A 23,606-nucleotide genomic window follows, 5' to 3' on the forward strand; every position below is an offset into this window, starting at 1 on the left:
GTTCTGACGTAGCCCGAAACGCGACGGGTTACCTGGAGCAGCGTGACTCACGTCGCGGGCCGCACGTTGAGTTAATGCCCGCGTGATTCAACGCGTCGCAACGGGCCCGGTCGAAATTCCTCGGCGCGATCCCGCGAGTCTTCGTCCCCGCATACAAAGGAGGGCTGGCCGTGAGAATCGGCTACAGTGTTTCCTTCGCTATAGACCCAGTGTCCACTGGCGAGCTTACATTGTGTTAGACTTTTAAAATCAACTCATGCTCATGGTATCTCATTTTGGTCCCATAAAAAATGGTGAATGGCAATACACGAGTAACATCCTTCCACTTGGTATAATTTAGTGAAATTTACGTGTTGAATAATTTGAAGGTATAGCGAATAGAGGCATTTGGCTGGTCGCATCGTCGCAGCATTTGCCTTCGTTTGCTCGTCGAAGGGAACGATATTTCGAAGGCGGTCGTTAAAGCTCCGGGCAGAGCATGGGATTAGGAGCGATATTGCGCAAGCACTGGCGAATTGCAGAAGCCAGGTGATTTACGATCGCCCGGGTGCTCGGTAAAAAGCGAGCCAGGGGGTGTCGCAATTGTCGCGGTGAAATAAGGTCATCCGCGAGCGGTGTGCGCAACAGCGCAGACATTCGGAATGGAAGGGTTATTATCTGCTCGCGTCTCGTGGCTTGCGATGCCTAATCGAGGGAAACCGAGGCTATATATCAGGTAGCTTTCAGAACTGGTTACATGCCGCGGACATGCTCTCATTAATACCGCGCTTCGGTCACGATAATTGGACGGTGTATGATCGACAGCTTTCGGCCCGTGTCGCGGAACCCACGCACGGATCCGCGTGTGGATTACTGTGTATCCTGAATCGTGACACGAGATCGTTGCCATGGAACGCTGTCACCGTAGGTAATGATCGTGGCTGCGAGCTCGTGACGAAACCATGAAAGAGGACTGAGCGCCGAATCGCTCTCGGTGACAGCGATACTTTGTGCGATTGCTTGCGCAGTCTCGGAGAGGGACTGAAGAATAATTGGAGACTCTGAGGAATGACCAAAATTTTGAGTACCTGTAAGATCTACGTAAAAGAACAGGTGATGAAAATAGTGATTTATAGCCCTCTAACTCAAATTGTGAAACCTGCTCAGACTTACTAGCCAGAGCTTCAACATTCTTCAACTTCTAAAAACATTTCTCATCTACAGTGCCACCTATTCCCTCTAATTACTCTCTCTAATTAGTCAGAATAATTTCAACGAAGCCGCCCCGTTCTACAACAAACTCATTAGACTTCCATTTCACATTTGCCGAACATTTATCACCTAGCATCGGCAATGATCGACGAGTTCAGTGGTACCAGAGAATCAGTCATTGTGAAGCCCGCGTTTCCACAAACGCGCGCGAGTGTTCAGCGTCAGCTGGTGAACGCTGGCTCACACGACTTGCGTGCCCCGAACCTCGCATGATTTATCGCGCTCGAACAATTCCACTAGTGGCGTTGCCGCGCTAGCTTCGCGCTCCGTTCTCCCGGAAATGTTCGAGGAGTACCGCGAAGATTTATTGTTCGACCTCGCCCGGTGGCAGAGGAGAGCGTGGAGAGCGTCTCACGGGGATAAATGACTCGGTGGAGGAGCACACACGCCTCCCGAACTCTGCCCTTTGATCCCATTAGCGAATCGACTCGCAGGTATTCTCTTCGGCTTCGTAGCGTCCTACGACGCGAGGAAGATGGAGACGGCCTCTCGCGAACGACGCGTCTTCGTTTACTGGGCCTGTTCGTGAGGAGGCCTACTTTGCACGTGGCCTACTTGCGGAAGACCGACGGTCACGCGAGAAGCCATTCAGCCGACACGCGTCTCTCGCGTACACCAGTCGGCTTTGACCTCGAACCGGCTCCGGAAGAACGCTCGATGCTTCCTGCCGTGGCGTCAAGTCGGTTCCTACACATCAATCTTGAACCTTCATCTCAGCTTCTGGAGAGAAATTTTGCTATGAGCTGGATATAGGATACTTTCAAGTATAAGTATACCTATAATCGAGAACAAAAGAGACCTGAGCAAAGAGCAAGTCTTACTCAAAGCAAGAAATCTGAGACAGAGTGACTATCTGACCGATACCTTATCTCGACTCACTTATTTCGGTGACTAACAGTGGCATATATTCTCCAAGTAGTCACATCCTATATCAAGTATTAAACCACGAGCCCTTACACGAATGAACTCCTAACCGACATTCTTCATCTCGACGAGAAGCTTCGTGTACACCGATCGTGACACACTCCGCTCCAAAATCCCTCCAGCATCGTTCTCAGGGTCTGGTTAGAGCGGGGAACATTGCCTCCGGATCCAGGGGGTCCCAGAAGGCAGGTAGAGTCTAAGAAGCCCCCAGAAATGAACACACGCTAGCTGGCCGAGAGAAACGCGGTTCGTGCGGCGAGATTACCGATGTCGAAGCGCGCTCAAAGCCTCAAAGAGGGCGGAGAAGGAGGCTGCTACGTCTCACGCGAGACGTCGTGTCCTCGGCTCTGTGTCGCGACGATCGGGGACCCAGAGACCTGAATAGCCGTAGCCGCCGGGCCCGGCAGGGCAGAGTAACGGTCCACGGATGAAGGTTACTCGCATTATCCGGAGTACGATGTTCCTCTGGCCAAGATCGTGCGACCAGCCGATCTTGGGAGCACCCATGACCAGATTTATCTAATCGCAAACGTTCGTTACGGAGCTCTATGATTGGGACCCGAGGCAAAAGGTTCATCGTCCCCATGCAGCGTGAGCAAAATGGAACCTCTTTGCTGTTTGACCCTCGACTGACTAGGCTGAGCCATTGCAAACATGCGCATTCCAAGGTGTATCAGAGAGCAACTATTTCTTGCTTGACGAAGAAAAAAAGTTTAATACACAGGGTTTCGTAACACGAAGATAAGTGCTTTGAATTTCTTATCCATCTCACTCGATTGTTATGAGAACTAATCCCTGAAAGAGTTATTTGCCCAACACTGTGCTTTAATCTTCCAGCTTCCCTGATGGACGCGATTCGCATCGAAAATGTTTCGGTGCGTCGTAAAGTCCGATGGGATGGATATTGCCAGTCTTTGAAAGCAGATAAAAGGGAGGGTGGTTTTCTTTCCTGGCGGCGTTCCAGTGGACGGCTGCTGGGGCTCCACGGAAGAAAGAAAACAGAGAGTGGTTTTAGCGCTGCTGTGGCTGCGGAAGAGTACCAGAGTCAGGATGCTGAGCCGTTTCAGAGGAAAGCCACTTTTCGAGCGAAATTCCGTTCGGATTACTCATCCTACACGGACAGAAGGCTCGGGCTGCGGTTCTTTCAGGTAGAGAGCGTTGGAAATGGCGTGCTTCATCCATGAGGATCTCACCAACAAAAGGTGAAAGACTCGACGGAAAGATACATTCGAAATGCCTTCGTCGAACTGAGGAACAGTGTTGGGTATTTCTACAAGGTTCGTTAAAAGTCATTCCCTATGGACTTGCGCTGGTTGCTTGTGGTAAAGGATGCACAGCAGAGCGTAACAGGGGAAAATTGCCCGTAGTTGTTGAAGACATTGTTATGTGATGAGATGTTTTTTAACTTGCCAACCGAGTCGTATCTTAACGAGAACCGCTGTTAATCAGTGTATTGTACGTTTATGACAAATTAAGGGTGGATGAATTCTCCTCCAGTAGTTTCCTCCAGTTTCAAACACATTCAAGTATTCTCAGAATCTTCCAAATGAACCTCCTATCAGCCACCAAATGTCAGGCCCGACAAAACTTTCAAGCGTCAAGCCGTGAGCGATCCTGACAAACGGGTCCTCCGCCGAAGGCAAAATTTACTGTGTCATCCCATGGCCAGAGGTCACAAAACGAGTTTCGTTTTATTACAACCACTGCCCCGCATCCATCGCCTACTTCCTACACTGCGATCACCACTAACGTCTTTTATATCCTCCTTTGGTCAGCCTCGGGCAATTCGCGAGCCAAACGCGCCTCCGTCAGCTTCCTACGTTGATTCGCCGCGAATCTCGCTCTTCATCGGCAGATTCTTCGCGCAGATACAAGCAGCGACACACTTTCGAGCGCGTCGAGCCCTTTGGAGTTCGTTGCTGATCTAACGGTGCCACGAGCCGTTATTGACGTCTCGAGGGCAACCGAGGACAGTGAGTAATACCAGAGGAATTTTTCGACGATTGTCTTGGCGAACTGCCGCGGGTATAGTTCGTTAAATGGGTAGGACTGGTTATCGGGTGGTCGCTAACTCGATAAGCCCACCGATCGTAGTTCAAGGTTTACTATGAAGCAAAGGGAATTTCCGTTTCATGTGTTGATTAACTGGAGAGCGATAAGGCTGTCGTTCGTTTCAATTAATGTCAACACGATTAGGAAGTTAGGCTAAGGTGAAACTAGAGTTCTCTGAAATAAAGAGAAAGAGCGAAGGAACCTCGGAGCAGAGTAAAAGGAAACTGGCGGCAGTCCCATTTGGAAGGATCAATTTCTCGAGATCCATAAAAAAAGATGAATTTCCGAAGCCAATGATCTCGATAAAGTATCAGAAATCCTATAGGAGTCTTCCAATAAACCACACCTAAAAAGAGTCTATCGAACAAACCACTCGCTCGCGACCTGAATAAGCTGTGAACGTCTGCTCAGTGGATGATGGACCAATCTCGCGAAACGGCGAAACGGGAAGCGGGAGAGGCAAGAAGTAGTTCGCGGAGGCGCACACGCGCGAAACGCGAACCGATAAAACCGCAAAAACCGTTTTTCCGTCTAGGGTGGCTCTCTGGCCTCTCCTCGAGCTGAAAGAGCGCTGGCGCCAGTGCTAATGCAGCGCTCACTGCTCAGGAATGCACTGCTGTCGCAGCCGAGGGAATGCGTGTGTGCTCGCGATATATTTGTATACGCGTGCATTCGCCCTGCGAGCGACGAATCTGGAAGCGAGCCGAGGTAGAGCAACGGCCACGATCTGAACCGTTCGATCTGTAATTTTAGAGTCGAATCGCGACCACCTTTCCCTCGTTTCTCTATTCTACCCGTTCACGGGCAGAACAGTTTCTTTCCTGCTTTGCAAACGGAGTACACCACCGACGAATGTCTTCTAAGAACTGTTCGCCACTGTTAGGGAAGATGGGCAGAGATCTCTGATCCGCCTGGATTTCCGGTGACTAGGCGAGCGAGCGAGCCTCTTTTCTCGGAAGGCGGACGGACAAAGACTAGAACGCGGGAATATCCGCGGAACGATGTTTGGTCATCAAACAGGATGTCCGATTAAAATGCCGGGAGCCAAGAATAAGCAAACGATGCTAAAAATACGCTGCACCAGTTCGTTCCCTCTTGCTATTAATGCTACTGCCTCGGCGGTTTCTGTTCGGCGGGTGGTTCACGGGATCGCCTCGTATCCGGGGCAGTTTTTGCAGTTCGTGACGTTAGAACGCGTGCCAGTGGCTCTCGAGCGCAGCGAATCCGATGCATCCGCGACCGAGGCCCTAGTCGAGTGGCAAAAATCGAAGGTCGTCGACCGTTTTTCCCCTTCTCGGTGCTCTCGAATCGGAGCAACCGATTCTCCGCAGCTCGGCTGACGTCCAGCGCGAAGTTGAGCGACGTAAAACGCTGGAAGACGCGAACACGCGGGAGACAGCGGTGGCAGGTTCGATCGAAAAGGCATGCAAACGGTGAAAGGCGGTAAAATTTCACTCCTCGATTCGTTTGAGAATTCCCTCTGTTCCTCTTGCCCCGCTCGGCTTGCCCCAGCCGTTTATATGCCGATTTCGCGGCGTTCAGACTGAACCGAGAAGAGTTTCACGTCAACAACGGGGACTGGTTTGGCTTCGCTTTTTAATCCACTCGATCTTCTCGCCAACGACTCCTGCTCGGAATCTAGGTTTGTAGAGCTGCGACGAACACGTCCGCGGCAGGGTTGACGGGATGCCCTATCCACTTTCGTTCCTAATCGATCCACGTTGCTATTAGCACGCGAGAAAGGTATTACATTGGGTTACTATCGAGGAAACTCGAGGAGAATTTATAGGCAGTTGCTGTGCTGGATCATCGATGGGTACTGAAATCTGAACTGGAACTACTTAGAGACTCTAAGTACTAAAATTGCTAATAGATACATATTTCTTATATTTCTGATGTGCTTCCAATAAAAGCTGAAATTACAAACACTTGTGTCTCGATTTCTCTTATTCGAAGAAAAGTTTGTCACCCCCTACAGTCTCAATGAAAATTGACTGTGTGATTATTTTATCACGGGAACTATCTACGTCATCTCCAGCAAGAGCCTCGAGATCAGACAGTAGATAGAAGTTCGCTCCGAATGGCACCAAGGAGCGCTTGTCTAACACACAATAACAAGCCCGCAAATAACAAGTTTCACAGCGGAGAACAAAGGCGACCGAATGCCACGAATGGGTGCTGCTGGCACCCACGTGACACGCGTGGAGCAACTCGAACGCGCGCGCACAGTCGTCCAATTAAAGCCTACGCGCGATTAGCAACGGTCCGCGACGCGTACACACACGTAGAACCGCCGTGAAATTTTCTCACGTGAGCGTCAGACGCGAGAGTAGCTCGTGTGTTGGGCGCGTGTTGACGGTGGACGCGTCGCGATCGAAGGTGATCGCCCACGTGGGCGCTTTCGAGGCTGCCTTTTAACGGCGTTTCCTCGGAAACACCCGCTCGCTCTGTTGCCTCTCTCTCGGCTGGAGAAGCGGCCCGTACCCATTACTCGCGATGACACAATAACAACAACGCGACAAAGGCCGTCGCCGCGGCGAGCCGCTTACGCAAGGACGCGTGGAAGGTAAGAGGCGACTCGATTAAGCGGATATTAGCCGACTCGCGATTCGATATTGTGGCTGGAACAGAGATCCCGGGGATACTTGACACTCATTTCCTTGGAACTCAATGTTATTAGTCAGAACTTAGTATATCTACACGTAGATGATTTCACTTCACCGGCATAATTACACGTGTTTCCAATTTACAGACGCTACTAGGATTTACTACTATGTACTACTTTGATAGTCGTCGCTCACCGCCAAAGATCGCTCAAAAGCCTCAAGGATCCCCAACGAGCCCAAAAATTGAAGCAAAACATGCTAAGCGAAAGGAGTAAGAGTCGCGAGGGGCCGTCACTGGCTCTACAGGTATTTATCTTGCGGTGGAATTCGAGAGATCGAGCGTATCTGCAAATCGCCTGAGCGCTTAGAGCAGCGGTGCGCGGCGTTCAGTCCGAGCGGAACGGAGGAGCGTTTAGATCGACGCCGCGTCTGCGGCCTCGACGTTCACCGTAGCCAGAGAGAAAACTGTGCTAACTAAATGTGATCTAGCGGCAAGGGGGCGGTCGTGTTCTCGCCTCGCCGGCGGTTTCCGCGTTCGCGTTTTGAGCCTGGTCCAGGTTGATCCGTGGACCGCCGCGGGCGGCAGAGAAGCTGGCGAGAAGAAGAGGCTCGAAAAACAGGAGAATTCGAGCGGTTGCTCTTTTTGTCGGATGCTAATGGTTGAGAACACGGAAAGATCGGTCGTTACTTTGCTCGACCGAGCGGTAAATAGATATTAAGGGATATCGGGACTTATTCGCGGCGAGAGAACACGTCGTTAACACGGTGCGCGTAAATGCGCGGCATTAAGTGGCCCCGCCAGCCAGCGATTATCTAGACAGAGACCGTGAGCGGCAAACAGTCTACGATCATCGTAGAGACGAGTTTAACGATGCTTCTGCTCGTTGAACTCGATTTGGTCACGGGCTCGCTCGAGTTAAGTGAAAAGGTAAAAGGGCGACCACAGAAATGCGAATCTAAAGATCGTCTTGAGGGAAAGTTCTCGGTATCAATTTACGTAATTGTCGCTCGGATGATTGCGTGACTTTTGCCCACAGACTCACCAAAAAAAAGACACCGCGCCACTGAAACGGCTCCAAGACACTGAAGAACTCTCCACTTACCTGTAAAAAAGAAACGAATGCGTGAGATAATGGGAGTTTGCGAGAGAAAAAGTGAAAACCAGCGCGACAGCTGTGTAAAAGATAAAAAGATTGCATGCTTGTCGCAGCAGCGACGCCTCGGTTAGCGCCAGAGGATGGCACCGTGGTGTTAGGGAGGATGATAATTGTTCAGAATCGTAATTATACGAGTGCGTGGAATCGAATGAGACAGCCATGAGTGACGTGGACCGTCCCACACGGCAGTTTCACGGCATTCGGGTCATCCTCCACCAACCTACGTGAAAATATTTCATGAACATGTGGAAGTTCAACGAGCTTTCGCCTACGATTTGGGAAACTTGATAAAATAGAACCGAAGAAGAGTAGAATTTTTTATAATCCCATAAAGATACATGAAAATGTATTTGGAAAATTTTTAGGTACCCTGAATATTTTAAAAGAATTTTTTGTGTTTTTCTACGATGTTTATCCTTCTCTAAATCTTGTACGTTCTTAAAATCCATATATTTCTCGTGTCCGCAATATTCAGTGCATCTAGATGGAGGCACCAAGAAATTAATAGTTTCACATCGCACCAACAGAATCATTTATGGTTTTCGTAGTCGTGGTAAACCTTTTTGCCAAGTAGAGGAGCTCAGATTTCGCTGCAGGTGAAAAATGGTTCGCAGGCGTTTAACGCGATTTCGCGGGGAAACGAGGTTGAGGCACGGCTTGTTAATATATGCAAGAGCGTTCGTCGAGCTATCGGAAGAGGAAACGGCGGCAAGATCGTTCGATTTCAAGGAAGGAGTCGTCCACGAAACGAGGACACGTCCCAGGTTCGTGAACGGGAACGGCAAAGCGTGCGGCTCACGAACGAGGAAGCGACAGTTAGGCAGTTGGTGTCATCGTCTTCGGTAGCTTTATAGACCTCTCTCGTCGTTAACGGGTCGAGTGCTCGCTTCCGATCCACTTTCGTCGCTCACCTAGCTCTCCGTCATTTTCTCTTTTTCCATTCGAACATATATACTTTTTCCTCGGTGCTCGAGATTCGACGTACTTCTATCGCAGATTTTGTGGCATTAATTCTAGTTTTCGAGAGAATCGCGTGGGCCAAAAACTCGAAGTCGATCGAGCCGAGTAAATCCAGCTCGGCGAAACGTCTTTTTGCAAAACCGCACTGGATTTTATTCGCTCGTCCAGGCCGAAAGAGAGATCGATGTCGAAATCGAGCAACGCCGCAGAGACGACCGCAGAAAATCGCGATCGCAATTGCAATCGGAGATCGGGTCGGGTAGCCTGCATACGCGACTGAAGTATCGCCGTAATTTCGTCGCTGCAGCGAAAAATACGGCGGAACGTGGGTCGAAAAGCTGTCGTTACGGCCCTGCCAATGCCTCTCGCTACGCAGCAATAAACGAAGAGGGCAATAAATCGAGCGGAATAACAGGCCACACCTGTGCACGTTGTATAGACGTTAGGTGGGCACGTAAAAGTATTTCGCGAAGCATGATCACCCGCGCGCCTTCAGACAGACCCCCTTGTAGAGCGAGGAACTTCTGCGAAACTGTATTTCACGGCAGGATGGCACGTGAAACATTCGTGCGTGCTTGGTGGGCGAAATACCTTGAAAAAGGTGCTAAAGAAGATATAGAGCTGTTCAAGAATGACACAGAAAAATATTTCATATTTTTAGAACTGAAGACAGGTTTTAAAAATTGTATTGACAAGAAACTTGGTAGTAGATACAAACGCTGCCAGAACCGAGGATATCATACCAGGAATCTTATTTGGCCTTCATATACATAAGGCAAACACAAAAGTATGGGTACTCCAAATACCAGTTTATCAGAGATGGAGCAGCTGATATTATACTACAGTTTAACTAACCTTCTGGTATTCCCCAGAACTAAATTTCGATAAATTCTTCAATTTTTCTGACAGTGTTGTTTGATAAGAGCGACTCGTTTCTATGAATACTTTAAAATTTGTCCAATGTAGGTATTTTCTTTTCTAACTTGAGACGATTGCGTCTTGGAAGCAGCAAGTTTTCCAGTTCATTTTTCTTATTGCCGAGCCACAGAATACGCTCATAAATTTAGCAACTTTGAGTCACTCTGTATAGGCGGAATCCACCCCTGTTACGAGTACGAACGCCCACTCCGTCGCGATATCGAGCATTTATCTGCTTCGAGTTTGCCGTCCTTTCGCTTGGAATGCCGTGTACTTACGACGGAATGTCATATCCCGTGTCACACGGTTGCAGTCACCGCAGGTGTGACTGCGATTTTTACGTTTCACCGTGCATTCCAGCAGAGAAACGGATCCTGGGATCATGGTAACGCGTCCCCAGCGACCGTAACGCTGGCTGAGCTGTTTTTTCAACTTTGAGATGGGTAAAAAGTATATTTTCTGCCGTTTTTGCTTCACTCACAAGACACTATCTATACGTTCACTTTAATTGCTATCAGGCCATCCCAAAAGTGTCTTATTTTAGAGAATGAAAAATCAGAAATAATATAATTTATGGAGTGTTCAACACCGAGGATTCAAAATGTCAGGGAGAAGAGAAAATGACTGTTCTCCCTTTGTCGAAACGATTGGCGAAGGGTCAGCAAAGGTCGACCCTTCCTTCCATCCAACTGTACACGCAGAATCGAGTCGAGGAAAGGGTGCGTATTTAAGCGGTTGCGTGTGAGAAACGCGCATGGGACCGGCTCGTCAGCTGTCAGTCTATGCGACGAAGAATGCGCTTGCTATGGGGAAAGAACTCTCCCGTTTCAGCTGACGATCGGCGTTTTCTGCTGCTAACACAAGTCCAGGGAAGGTCGAACATGAGCCACGCGTGGACTTTTCAGACGCCCATTTCCGGCCACATAAACGGAGTACAATTGCGAAAATCATTGCAACAGTCCCCGAATATGTACAGCGTTCACCTAATTATATTCTTGGTAGCTGAGTTTCGCACGAAAGAATCAATGAAAGACGTTATGCGAGGAATTCGACGAATTCCTCCTTATGAAAGCGCTGATAATTATTAATGAGCACGTTACTTTTCACTTTTTCTGCAAGTTTGAATTTCAAACAACTTACTGTTACTTCTCAATAAACTCGACCACCTCGTAGGCTCTAGCGCGAAACCAGAATGGCGCGATTTAATTGCGATACGAGTTACGTGCAAGACTTTCACGCCACTGACGTCACTAGCGTAACGCCGAAACGAAGATCCTTGGAACGTGATTCAAATATCTCCCTGGCGTTTCGTTATCGCCCGTAAGGTGCATTCGTCACTGGCCTAGTCATAGTATTCCACGAAATCGGTTGCTCTACATATTCTGTCAATCACGAGCACGTGTTGTCGAAGAGGATTGCATAAGTTATGTCGCAGGGTATTGATGATATATAAATAAGAAGATATTTGAAACTGTGTATTTGATCTACTTTACAAATTTGAAAATATACAAATTTGAAAATTTGAAAATTCGAAAATTTGAAAATTTGAAAATTTAAAAATTCGAAAATTTAAAAATTCGAAGATTTAAAAATTTGAAAATTTCTCAAGTAAAGGATAATTTTAGTTACCAGTGTTTCGTAATCTATTCATCACACTCTTCAAAAAGGGTATTGAAGAATTCAGCTTAACGACTTCTACAAACTGCCAAGGACTCATTAAAAATGGAGCATTGCACTTGGGAGACTTTCCTCATTAGAGAGAACGTTCCGAAAGGAGCTACATCATCTAGAACAGTAGCAACCCTGTTTCTGCAAGGCTGAAGAAGCTCACGTCACAAGGTTCCCGCGAATCTGCATGTCTGAAGAGGTAGATCAGGTCACGTCTCGCGTGCTCGAAGGGGGACCGAGTTGCCACGACCCGAAAACGAGGGGACCATGTGTCGAGGCGTTCGGATCGACCGTTCCCGATCGATTGACCCGCATTACGTTACACAAGGGCCATGCAGCTGGCCCTGGTGTTTACGGGCGTGTACCGTCGTACACCGTCGAATCTGGGACAGAGAGAAAGAGAGGACAGGCCGGTAAGACGATATCGTCGGGCTATATCGATCGCGGTTGGACGACGGTAAGTGGCTCGAGGGGCACCGATTCGCCCTTGGGATTCCAGCGAGGCGTGGGTGATCGGCTTTTTTCGAGCGGAGATCGAGGCAACGATCGCCACGTTTTACCTTACCTCCGGCTGGATACCGCGCGAGCCTTCTCTCCAGCTACAAGCTGCTTTTTTCGCGGGGACAAGATCCTCGTCGATTGAGATCTCATCCCGTCCCGCGTGTTCAGGCCAGCTGCAGAAAAAGGCGGATCGTCGATACGCCGGAGAAAAGAGCTGCGCATGAATCGGCATCTTCTACGAAACCATCCGCGCTGCCTTCAGAGCTGAGGAATACTGGAATAGTAGGTTGCTGAGATGAGCTTCTACCACTCTGCCAATATATATACTCTAACGATAATAGTATTTCGCCAAAGCCCAATGATCTTAGTGGAAAAGTATTGACATACAAATACGACTATTCTGCAACTAGCTATCGATCGTAGGTTCGAGAGTGGAACGGTTTGGGTAGCCAATAGTGCACTGTGTATAGAACGCGAATCGATATCCCAAATTCGTGTAATCCACTCTTTGGGCTTAGTTTTTTCTGGATCACGCGATAGCGGAGCAACGATCCGTAATTACGGAGAATATCTCGTTCATTACTGGCCAGCAAATAAATTACGACGATCGTTGATCGAGTGAGCTAATTGCATCCCTTTTATCGAGGGTAGGCCTCGGTGGTAGTCGGGGAATCGATTAGGCGATTCGAAAGCTTGAAATTGCTAGTGACTCACCAAGACCAGTTGGTTATCCTGGCCAACATCGCCGACTTTATTTCGACCTGACGTAACGAGAGAAGTCTGGACGGGAATTAATCACTTTACTCCGGAAAATGGAGATAGATATATCTGCTTACATGCTTAAGAATAATGGTTGCGTTCGGCTGAGCGCTACTCGGATCGAGGCACAGGGGTGGGTATATCTTGCGACACGATAGAAAATGCGGGCAAGGTTATTCCCTTTCCAATGCACGCCACAATGGACACGCGGAACCGCAACGATCGACGATACCGCTTGCGAAGTAGGACGCCTCGAGGTGGGATCGCTAGACCAAGCGACTTTCGAACGATTTCTGGATGCCGTGCGGTCAATATTTCGTGTGGATTCATATGAGTGCCCCAGAAATCACTGACCAAACTCTGAACCTCACTCTGATCTACTTTGCTCGATGGATGATTAAGAAGTCTGTCAAGAAACTTTACCAACCAAGACCTACACTCATTAAATTGCGTTTAAACTCTGGTACGTTCAAGAAAGAATGCTACTATTTTAAGGCCTCCACTTATATCTGCACATAATTCTAACATATTTAATTCTACCAAAAAAGTGGATAATTTATTCAACAGGTAATCTAATGGTAATCACAGCCTCAATTATTAGACTACGCCACACTGGCGCATTTTCCTCCAGTTAAAAGAGAGCAAAATCTGATAGTAAAAAGGGAGAGGCTTATGAAGGTCTCAAGGGATGATCGAATCTGCATATCGCTCCCCTGCATCGCGGTTTCATCTTTCGACGCCATCGCGACGAGGTTGGCCATCTTCGATCGGCCCCTCGATAGCAAAGCGCCACGGTGTCGATTTTTCGATCCCAGGCGAGTCGTTCGAATCGTTTTTCAGCAGGAAAGAAACGAAAGAGGCGATTGGTATCGCGGTATCGTAGGTTCGCGTCGCTCGCTCGAGTTGGCCGACCTTCACCCGGCTACCGTCGCCATTATGCTCGTTACACACCGGTCGCGGTTGTAATTTACGGTTAACCGAACGGAAACCGAAGGGGAGCGACCGCGTTGTAGTAACGAGGTCGTCGCGTATAGGGTCTTAACGAACAAACCACCGACTCTCTCTTTCTCTTCTCGTCGCTCGCCTCTCCAGCGATATCGAGCGCACGATTTCGTCGCGATCTCCATCTCCAGACGGTCGCAGGACACGCGAGATCCTCGTCGTCGCGGCTACAGTGTCGTGGCCATGAGACAATCGAGCCATTTTTTAGATTGATGTTCCTCCGAGAAACGACCGCGTTTCGGTTCGTTTGCGTCGCTTCATTCGCGAAACGCGTTAAAACGAAACGAAAAACCGTGAGGGACGCTGCGATTCGCTCTGAGCGAGATAAAAACAGCAGAGACAAAGGGAAGGCGAGACGAGAGAGAAGCTGCGTTTCGCGTATCGTCAGGGATAATGGGCATGAATGGGACTGCTGGCAGAAGTACTTTGTGCTCTGGCTGAAAGAGCCGAGAGAAAAAGCCGGGCAGGTTTCGCGACGCGCGTGGGCGGCGAACAGGCCACGGAAGACTGGCAATCTGATTTTCGAGGATACGACCTGTTTCGCAAAAAGGTGATCCGCGACGCTCGACTGCAATGAAAAATGCACGCTGGTCGAATGCGGGTCGCCCTTTTCAAAGGAACGATTCGACTTTTTAGGATGCTCCGCCTACGCATGGCCTCTCTGTTCGATGTACTCTTTATCGCTACTTGCAGAGCATCGAGTGCTGTCTATTTCGAAGGAACTTGCACTGTGGAACATAATTTTATTCAAAATTCGTAAGCGGCAGTGCAGCACTTCTTACCAGAATAAATTTGTAGATTTTTAAGGCGATCAAAGATCCACAAAAAATTCTTCGAGTCGTGAGGGTTCGATATCGCATACTGGTTGAAACCAAACGCGTCTTGGCATCGAGAGATCGTGGTCCATAGATCATCGCAAGAGATGCAGTCGCCCTTCTCTGCCATGCTCAACCGCCCCTAGATTCTGTGTCGTAATATCTCCACCTTCGGTCGCTGGCTCTCTGGTCGTGATCGATCTCTGCCCATAGATCATTCCACCAGGACGTTTCTCGCTCGATTGGGATTCACTGATTTCCCGCGCCAGCTCGATATCGCGATCCCAGCGATTTTTCTTTATCGATAACGTCGAGATCGGCCGCGATTCCTCGAGTCCACTGTCACGTCTGAACGCACAGATCCAGAACGAGATCGAGATCGCTGGGGCTTAGAAGTCGCTATAGAATCGATTCTTTTTCTAGTCAGCTTGTGCAATATCTTTATTCGAACGCCTGGATGGAGAGCTACAGTAGCCAGGAATCGCGTTGGATTCTTGAGGAAGTTTTAGTGTCATTACTGTATGCAAAACAAAGTACAAAGTATCTTCAGCTGTTGCCATAGATCCATCGCCTCTTTGGCTCAAAAAATGTTTCAGCTATCTTGTGGAACCCATCTCTATCTCTATCATCTAGGTATTTACTGCCCAATTCTGAGCACAAGGATGTCCAAAGTAGACAACTGGGGAAGGATTTCCCTTTTCAGCATACCATTGAGGCAGGTCTTCAACGTGGATTCTTTCTCCTAGCTTAGGATAAATACAGGCCTGGTGAAGAACGATCATGGAGATTTCTCGTTATTTCTCAAGAGTCACGGCTCGTCTACTCGTCTGGGTGGCTTCCTCTAAGCTCATGGAACACGACTGTGCCCGAGAAAAGAGTTATCGATCGGATGAGCGAGCGCGCGGCAGTGAACGGGCAACGATCACGACGACCTTGAGGAGAAGGCAACGTTTGTTCGCAGATGCAACGCGGTCGGCATACCAGCGTATTTTCTCACCCGTGAACATCCCAGCCACCGTACTTTTTCCTTTCCCGCCTCTGTTTCTCTACAGGGAATGAACAGAAAGGGGGAGAGAGAGAGAGAGTTCGCGACGATCCGTTGGATCGATCGCCGCAGCGACCGTTCCGATCGAGCGAGCCGATAAATATAATTAAGGCGACGGGAAGCTGAAGAGCCCTCGACACGGAACGCCACGACCGCTTTTATCGTCCGCTGTATCTGTATCGACCGATAATCGGGCGTCATCGCGCGGAAGGGATGTTAATAAGACGTCGTGCGCGCGGCTGGGATCTGGACGAGTCACGACTCGGCCCAGCCAAATTAACGACCGTTCCACCGATTGTCAAAACAGGAAATCTGCTGGCTGAGTCACGCTGGACCATTTCGACACGGTTTTGGGGACGGTTGGAGACAATTCTCGAAGAGGAAATACGAGTACACGGAAGGAAGGATCTCTGCGTCGTTTCGAGACCTCTGTTGAAGCCTGGCATCCTTCTGCTCGAAGAGATGCATTGTTATGCTAAGTGAAATACGCGTCCAGGCATGGGAAGCATCCTGTGGAAGACAAGGAGGCCCGTGTCCGTGTGTGCAGGGCTCGAGCCATTGGCGGCACGAGGGGAACAGCTGTTGCTCGGCTGGAGACAGCTGCGTCCTGAGGGACGCGACCCGAATTCCTGTCGAGGATGAAGAAAAGTCTTGCGAGGATCGTTAAAGCGCTTCGAACGGAAATCTCTTCAAATCGCTGGGATGGATATTCTAGGACTCGAGAAAATCATATAACACGCGAGCAACAAGTTTAAGTGCTTCCAGGGCAACAATTTTCAAGATTGCTCTCGTAAAAAGCGGAACGAGAGTCAGATGTTCGCCCTGACAAGACACGACGTCCTTAACCGTTTCGAACAAAGGCCACGGGGAACACCGGCGAACCGGATATAGGCGCGATCTTTTTGCCAGAGGATCGACTAACCGCGATGCACCCTGGGATCTCGTTTTTCCCCCGAGGGGGGAAGGTCATCGACGACCGGATCGCGAACAGTCTCGGGCAAGTAGGCAGCCGGGCTGTCGCGCTAATTGCAAGTGCCGTTACCGTTACTTCCCAGATGGCATGCCCGTTTCTGTCGCATTGCCTCGTCCCCTCAGACTTCATCGCGAATACGAGGCTTTGGTCGATCGAGTTTTACGTCGCTACTGGTTTACAGGGGCTATTGCAAGCAACCATTCATTAACCCTTTGCACTCCAAATGAATACCACACAGAAATGCTTCATAACTCTAGGAAACTTAAGTTAGAAAATTCAATTAAAAACTCTACGAGACCATAAGCTCAGAGTGAAATAATCCTGAAAATAAGAAATTGCAGCATGGTCCCTGTGAGTGAAAGGACGACTGGAGTAAAATATCGAATTTACCCGTTTTCTTTAGATGATTCGATCTTTTGCGTGCATTTGGCAGGGACAAAGGTAGTCGCAAGGTATCCACCCATTATAAGGGTATAAATATCGAGTGGCAAGTGCATAGCGGACGGTCTCTGCATACTCGGTCCGGCCACGAGCTATTTTCAACCCACGCTAAACTCTCTCGCTCTGTCGCTCTCCTCCGCTTCGCGGGTCCCCCACTAGTCCCCCTATGTATTCTAAGACGCGACCCGATACCGTAAAAAGCACCTGCCCAGCCTCGTCCCGCTGCTCCGGAACCGCAAAGTATCTTCCCGTCGATCGGATTTGCACCTCGGCCAACGACGAGGGCTCGTCAGAGCGCGATCCAGCGTGTTCGAGCAGATATTCACCGCTGTAACGCGTCGGAGCCCACATCGTCAGCCATATGTTGCCACCTGAAGATTCGACGACAGAACCACGAGGAAAATTCATACGATTGCTACTCCGTGGACTCTCTGCGATTATATCGACTAGCGTGATGTCTCATATTTAAGTCGTGGTGAGTCTTACGCAGAAATGTCTACTGCGTGTCCCTCCCCAGGCGAAAGGGTGACCCTCAGGAGTCCAAGAGGGTTAAAAAGTGTTGGTAAGCAGCTGTAAATTGTAGCTTCAGTCTTAAAATAATTTGTGAACAACTTCTTGCTTGCGTTTTTAGAAATACAGTATTTTATAAAGATTTCTTTCTTTGAATCTTGGAAATTTGTATCGTTTAGCTGGATTTCCCGAAAAAATTACAAAGTTCGCCGTTTTTTCGGGTTATCATAACGGTATAGCACCTCAAACAAGACCCCGCTGGGTTGTCGGTGTTTCCCGAGCTCGTGAGAAACCTGCTTGCTCTGTGACTCACTCTTCAGAAACGAATTCTTCCGAAAGTACGGTACCAACCAACCTCTCGGACAATGTTTTTCTAAGCAATGGTCGAATATTTACACGAGAAAATACCGTCGAGGTGACTCACAGGAAGCGATATGATCCTGCATTTTTTCGAAATCGAATCGTGGAAACGCCGGGTCTTGCTTCTGGAAATATCACGTTAGAGTCGTCTATCTGATAGCTAGCACGAGATCCAGAGAATCCGTCCGGACGAATCATTAATAACCCTAGCCTGAGTCATCGTCAGGGTCGTCGGTGGAAAAAGAAGATCGAGGAGGAGCTTGGACTTGACCTTCGAGATGATCTACGTCAAACTACAGGCGATCGCGTTCTAGCGATCCTCGGATGGGAGCAACGTAAACGTTCTCTTTGTTCTGAACGGGATTGCGACGAGGAAAAATACCCTCCCTCGAGTGAAGGTGGAGAAAACGCAGCGTGGCGTGCGGGCTGGCAGGCAAAAGTAAATCGATGTTAAATGCCAAGAGCGTGACGAATACGAGGGACGCTGAAGAGCCGCGAGAAGGCGAACGTGGCGGGCAATAAAGTGCTAGTTGTACCCGCGGAGAGTAAAGCATCGATTACGGGCCGCGGAATCGCTTAATTGGTGGGAACGGGACTGCTCGCTCGCGTTTATTTACATTCGCGAATAACGCCCTATACGCCCGATATAGCCATAATATTTATACCAGGACCCCTTCTCGCGGACGTTTATGGCGTCGCTCTGACGATTCGTCGCCGCTCGAGAGACTCGAGACCCGTTCAACAGCTCCGATTCTATTCCTACTTATCTATGGCTTCGACGAACCGCCGCGGATTCGATACGAGCGACTCGCGAGAGATCGCAGAGCCGAAGGATCGCTGGATATTGCGGCTGGAGAAAACGACGAAAGCCAGCACACTCGTTTTGCATACGACACTCCTCGGGATAATTGCGCAAGCAGATTTTCAAAGAATCAAGCGGCTGTTTGCATTCCTTGCTTTAATAACACGCCACCAGCTTGCGTCGAGGTTGCAAATATGCTCCGCGTTTCGATAAACAATGTGAAAAATCTTTTCCTTGAAACGCACGTACGATCGGTATCGCCTCTGTGGGCTGCTGGACGTGCGATAGGCATGCGTTCAATGGATCACGGTTAGCGAGAAATTTCGAGCGATTAGTATTACTAAATATGATGTATTTATTCGATGTAATTATGCCGGCATATTCTGTAGCTAAAGGTTCGAAGAAATTTTGTTGAGGGATAATCGGCAGAAAATTTAGTTATACTGCAAGAATTCTATTATAGGCCTAGCATATAAATTTGTGAAGGTGATCATGAGGCTAATTAGAAATAGATCTAGGCTTAGGGTACCATAATTTATCATTTATAAAGTGCAGGTATTTTTCTAAGGCTTCTGGGTATTATTGCATACTAATGAGTGGGACCCCTGAGGCGCACAATACCAATGTACGTGCACTGCCAAGACTGTTATCCTAAATAACTTCAATATTGGATTACAATCACAGTCATTAGGATAATCCTTCTTATTGCGCCCTTCGTAAAAGCTATTTGCGTTTGGGAAAGGTCGACCAACAGGTACCTCGAGCTTGGACGATACAACCCAAACACTGAGCACCTGAAGGTATCCACCCAAGAGCGTAAGCAACGTTCCATAAAGATCTCATAACACGATACTCAGAAACATTTAAGCGCGTCCTACTATCCTAATCTAATTTTCCGTGAAAAAAGATTACGTCCCAGATTTTCATTCGCCTTCGACTTGCATTCCCTGGAGAAATATACATAAGGCGCACATCGACGTAGGATCGTGAATCTCCCACTTAATACCAAAGCGGTTCATGACGATCGAAACGGACGTTCAGCGTATAAATCTCCAGAGTGCGGCAGGTGTTTAGTAAGCAGCTGTTATTTCTTATTCGCAGCTAACGCCTAGCGAACGACGATGCTGATTGACGGCTGCATAAATCTTCGGTGTGGTTAGCACCTATGAGAAATATCTCGAACGTATCCGGTCGTCCCAGGAATACTAATAAACGCGTCGTCGTGGCGAGAAGAGACGAGTGGCGTCGTTAAAGGCTCGATTCGGCTCGCGCGACGATAAATATTAAACGCGCCTCCGCGGTTTGCCTATCGAACGAAAATCGCGCCTGTCGCGATGTGTTCCGCGATCGATCCCGACACGCAAACAGGCTCGGGTAACGCGCGAGAAGAGTTGGTAATTGACAACAAACAAGCTGGCCTATATTATCGCCAACAGCGACGAGAATCGGCTGCCTACATGCAGCCGAGCGTCGAACAAAAGGACCGCGAATGGAAATGGCGGTCGAGCAAATCGAGGATGAACGCGCGACTGGCCGTGACCGTAATACGGGGTTTCGTCAACGCCTTTGTCGCAATTGTCGTCCATTTCCCGCCTCGATCTAGGAAAAATCCCCGCGTAAAAGTTGCCGCGCGGCACAGGTCTCGTCCTTGCGCGATACGAGTAAAACTCTTACTTTCGCAATGGAATTCGATCGAGCTTGCCCCGCCACGTCCTTTGCGCCTAGTTACTCGACGTGAATTTTGTAAACATCGGCTCGAGCGACTTGCACGTGCCCCATTGTTACACGATTTTGCGAAACATTTGTCGACCTTCGGCAGAAACGCTAATCTGTGGCTCCTGTTATCGTTCTTTTTTGAGTGTTATCGTTTTAGGCGAGTTATGAGAAAATGATTTCAGTACCCTATTTTTATTTTTTTGTTTATTAGATGGAACAGGTCGCTGTATTTTATAGAAATCTTTATATTGTATCTTGTTTTCTCTCACTGATAGATATAGACGTGATTCAGTAATTAATTAGTCAGCACTGTAACGGTAAAGATGCATATTTAACGCACCTGAGTCACCTGCATTTAAAATAGTTATGTTTAAAAATAGTTGGAGACAAATTAATTCATTTTGCCTATATTCACTATTGAATATTATCTCACGCCACAATTTTCTACATTTCATACAGGCAGGAGGTTATTCAAATCCGTGTAACGCATTCCAAAACCCTCGACACTTTCAAAATCAGTCCCGACCGAAGTAGGAAATAGTTTCAGTGTAAGAAAGAACGTTCCAAGAAAACGAATCTCCTGCAGGTAGTGAAATATAGGAATCAGGTCGTCCAGGTAGCCTCAGCGCCTCGATAACGAAAGTCCTAGCACGTTAGCATCGAAAAGCCTGCATCATGGAGATCGGAGCAACGAGATTATTGAGTGGAATCGCGGCGCACGCGAGATGATTAATATTAGAAGCGAATTAACTGTGTCGCGTGACCACCGCGCGACCCGATTCGAGGGATTTCTCTTCGGTGGTTTCTTACGATCGACGAGTCATTCAGGACACGCACCGGAGCGTCTTCACGAATGGTCCTCGACCTTGCACAGTTTCGGGGCAGCGTTTCCACAGACCGTTCACAGTCCCCTCCCTGCGTCGGTTTAAGAAGCAACGGAATTCTCGACAAGATTGGCGGGGAGCGAGGAAAAGAAAAAGAGGAATGGACGGCAGCAAACGGAGGTCGTAAAAGAGTATCGGACGCGCGAAGTCTCGACCTCGATCTCTCGCGGTAGGGACACTTTCTTCTCCCATAGGGTCCAGCAGCTAAGGGTGCCTCGGCCCCTCAGCGTTCCGTTCGAACCAGACCCTTTTTTCCTGCCACGTTTCAACTCCATTCGGTAGTTTCACGCTTCATCTGCTGTGCTTCTGAGTTCAAGTAACTCGGGTAGTCGCTTTGTAAAAATATTTTCAAACGAATCGATGAAGGAAACGAGGAAAAATAAGAGGAGCTCCAAATTTTGGATAATATTTACGATTTTCTAAAATTTTGAACTCCAAGTGCATCCACACATTCTAATAATCCATTACAAATTTTCAAGTTGACATTATGCAAAGTGCATTTGTCATAACATAAAACAATGGACTTATTTCATATGTTGATCAAACATCTCATATGAATATTCCAGCCATTGAAAGATGAGAACGGTTCAAAACAATGTTACTCTAATAATGAATTGAAATACTATCAGAAATATTGATCAGCGATAGAGGCATTCATTTCTATTACTTCTGAAATTCTACTAACGAAATGATATTAGGAAAATTGTAAACAAGTCAGCTGTAAGGTTGAGTAGCTAATGAAAAGATTTTCTCCGAACCGAGCAGTGAGGTATCACAGCTAGCACGCGAGGGGGATAGAATCACGACGGCGCGGAATAAAAAGAATTTTAATTAACGAAGCCGCGTGGCGGATCGGCGACCTCGCGAGGCCGCGAAGAGAGGAACGCGATGCCATCCCAGTTGAAGTCGGAAGCATAGACGCGGTAACCTCGTTACACAAAGAGAGTCGGGGAGAGGTGAAACGAAGCGAAACGAAGCTGGTCTCTTACCGTGCGAAAGGTTGTTCCTCGACCTCGTACAGCTCCTCGAGGGTCTGTTTCGAGAGAAGCCTCTCCAGTCTCTGGGGCGTGGGAGCGAGATGCCCTGGGATGCTGGTAGTCTCGAACAGGCTGTCCGCCGTCATGGCCGCTGCCGGTTCGACGGTGCGTCAACTGGACGAACGAGGGGCCGAAATAATGCCCGTTAGATAATAATCCAAAAATTCCAGTGTCTGGTCGCGCGTACGCCGCACACAAGATAGACTTTCTTTGAATATATTCACTTGTAGCGATCACAGCCAGCGATAAATACGAGCAGAGTTGTATCCGGTGTGCACACGAACGACCGTTTCGAAAGGGAGTTAGAGAAACGAGAAAAAGGGAAGGTGCGTTTTCTCCGCTTCGGTCACTGCGTCGGCCACGGCCAACGGTTTTTTTACTCGCGTCGACAACGTAACGGCGAACGAATCACCGTGTCACTGTCGCCACTGCTCGAGGCACGCATCTCCGAAACGAGCCGATGTGGGATCTATCGCGAGTAGCACTGCGCCGTTTGGATGCCACGAGTCTCCACGGAGTGCACGCACCGATCGCGAAACGAGGCACCCGCTTCTATCGTGCGAGCCTTATCACACGCGACCGCTCCACGCGACGGTTCACCAACAATTGAACCTTCCGCCGCGGCTTCGTGCGATCCCCACCCTCTCGCTCTTCCAGCGGCGTCGCTATCTCCGAGACGTGGTGGGGAAAGTGTATCCCCTCTACGGTTCGACTCTCGGTGACAGTAGAGCCGAGCTGAACCGAGCCGACGCGAACCCAGCCGAGGCTGAACCTCCCCGCTGCACCGATCTGCAGAACGCGAGAGAAATGCACCCCGTCGGGCATGCACCGACCACTTCCTCTTCGCCCTTCTGAGGCCACCGAATTCTCGGTTTCTATGTTTCTTCTTTCACTTTTTGTCTCTTTAGGTAAACTGCTTTTTATTGTACTCGGATAGTTTTAGAATTCCTGCGGTAGGTTTTGTGAAAATGAGCAGAGTGCTTGTGAGTATGAAGAATACAGTTTTGGATGCATTATGGAGTAAGTTAAATAATATTCTGAGATATTGAAGGCGCTATAGGGTACTTCTGTTCTCAAGAGTTGCTCGTGTTTGTCATCCTATCCAATTTGTAACTGCAAAGTTTTCTAGCTTTCCCCAGGAATGCAACACAATTTCCATTTGAACAGCCTTCCTCGTAGAGCAACCGATTAACGAATAGATATCGTAAAGTTAAGTAACGCCACC

The 23,606-nt window shown here is 48.6% G+C and overlaps 1 protein-coding gene across 1 annotated transcript in view; it reads right to left on the reverse strand.

Moving 5' to 3' along the window:
• LOC143183700 (uncharacterized) overlaps positions 1-22,574 on the reverse strand; it is a 55,683-nt gene extending 33,109 nt beyond the window's left edge. Inside the window, exon 1 of the mRNA XM_076385376.1 lies at positions 22,334-22,574. Within this exon, the coding sequence (XP_076241491.1) occupies positions 22,334-22,467 (134 nt within the window). The 5' untranslated portion in view covers positions 22,468-22,574. The remainder of the gene's footprint in view (positions 1-22,333) is intronic.
• Positions 22,575-23,606: the final 1,032 nt, after the last annotated feature.

This window comes from Calliopsis andreniformis, chromosome 9 (genome assembly GCF_051401765.1).
Source record: "Calliopsis andreniformis isolate RMS-2024a chromosome 9, iyCalAndr_principal, whole genome shotgun sequence".
NCBI classification, from domain to species: Eukaryota; Metazoa; Arthropoda; class Insecta; order Hymenoptera; family Andrenidae; genus Calliopsis; species Calliopsis andreniformis.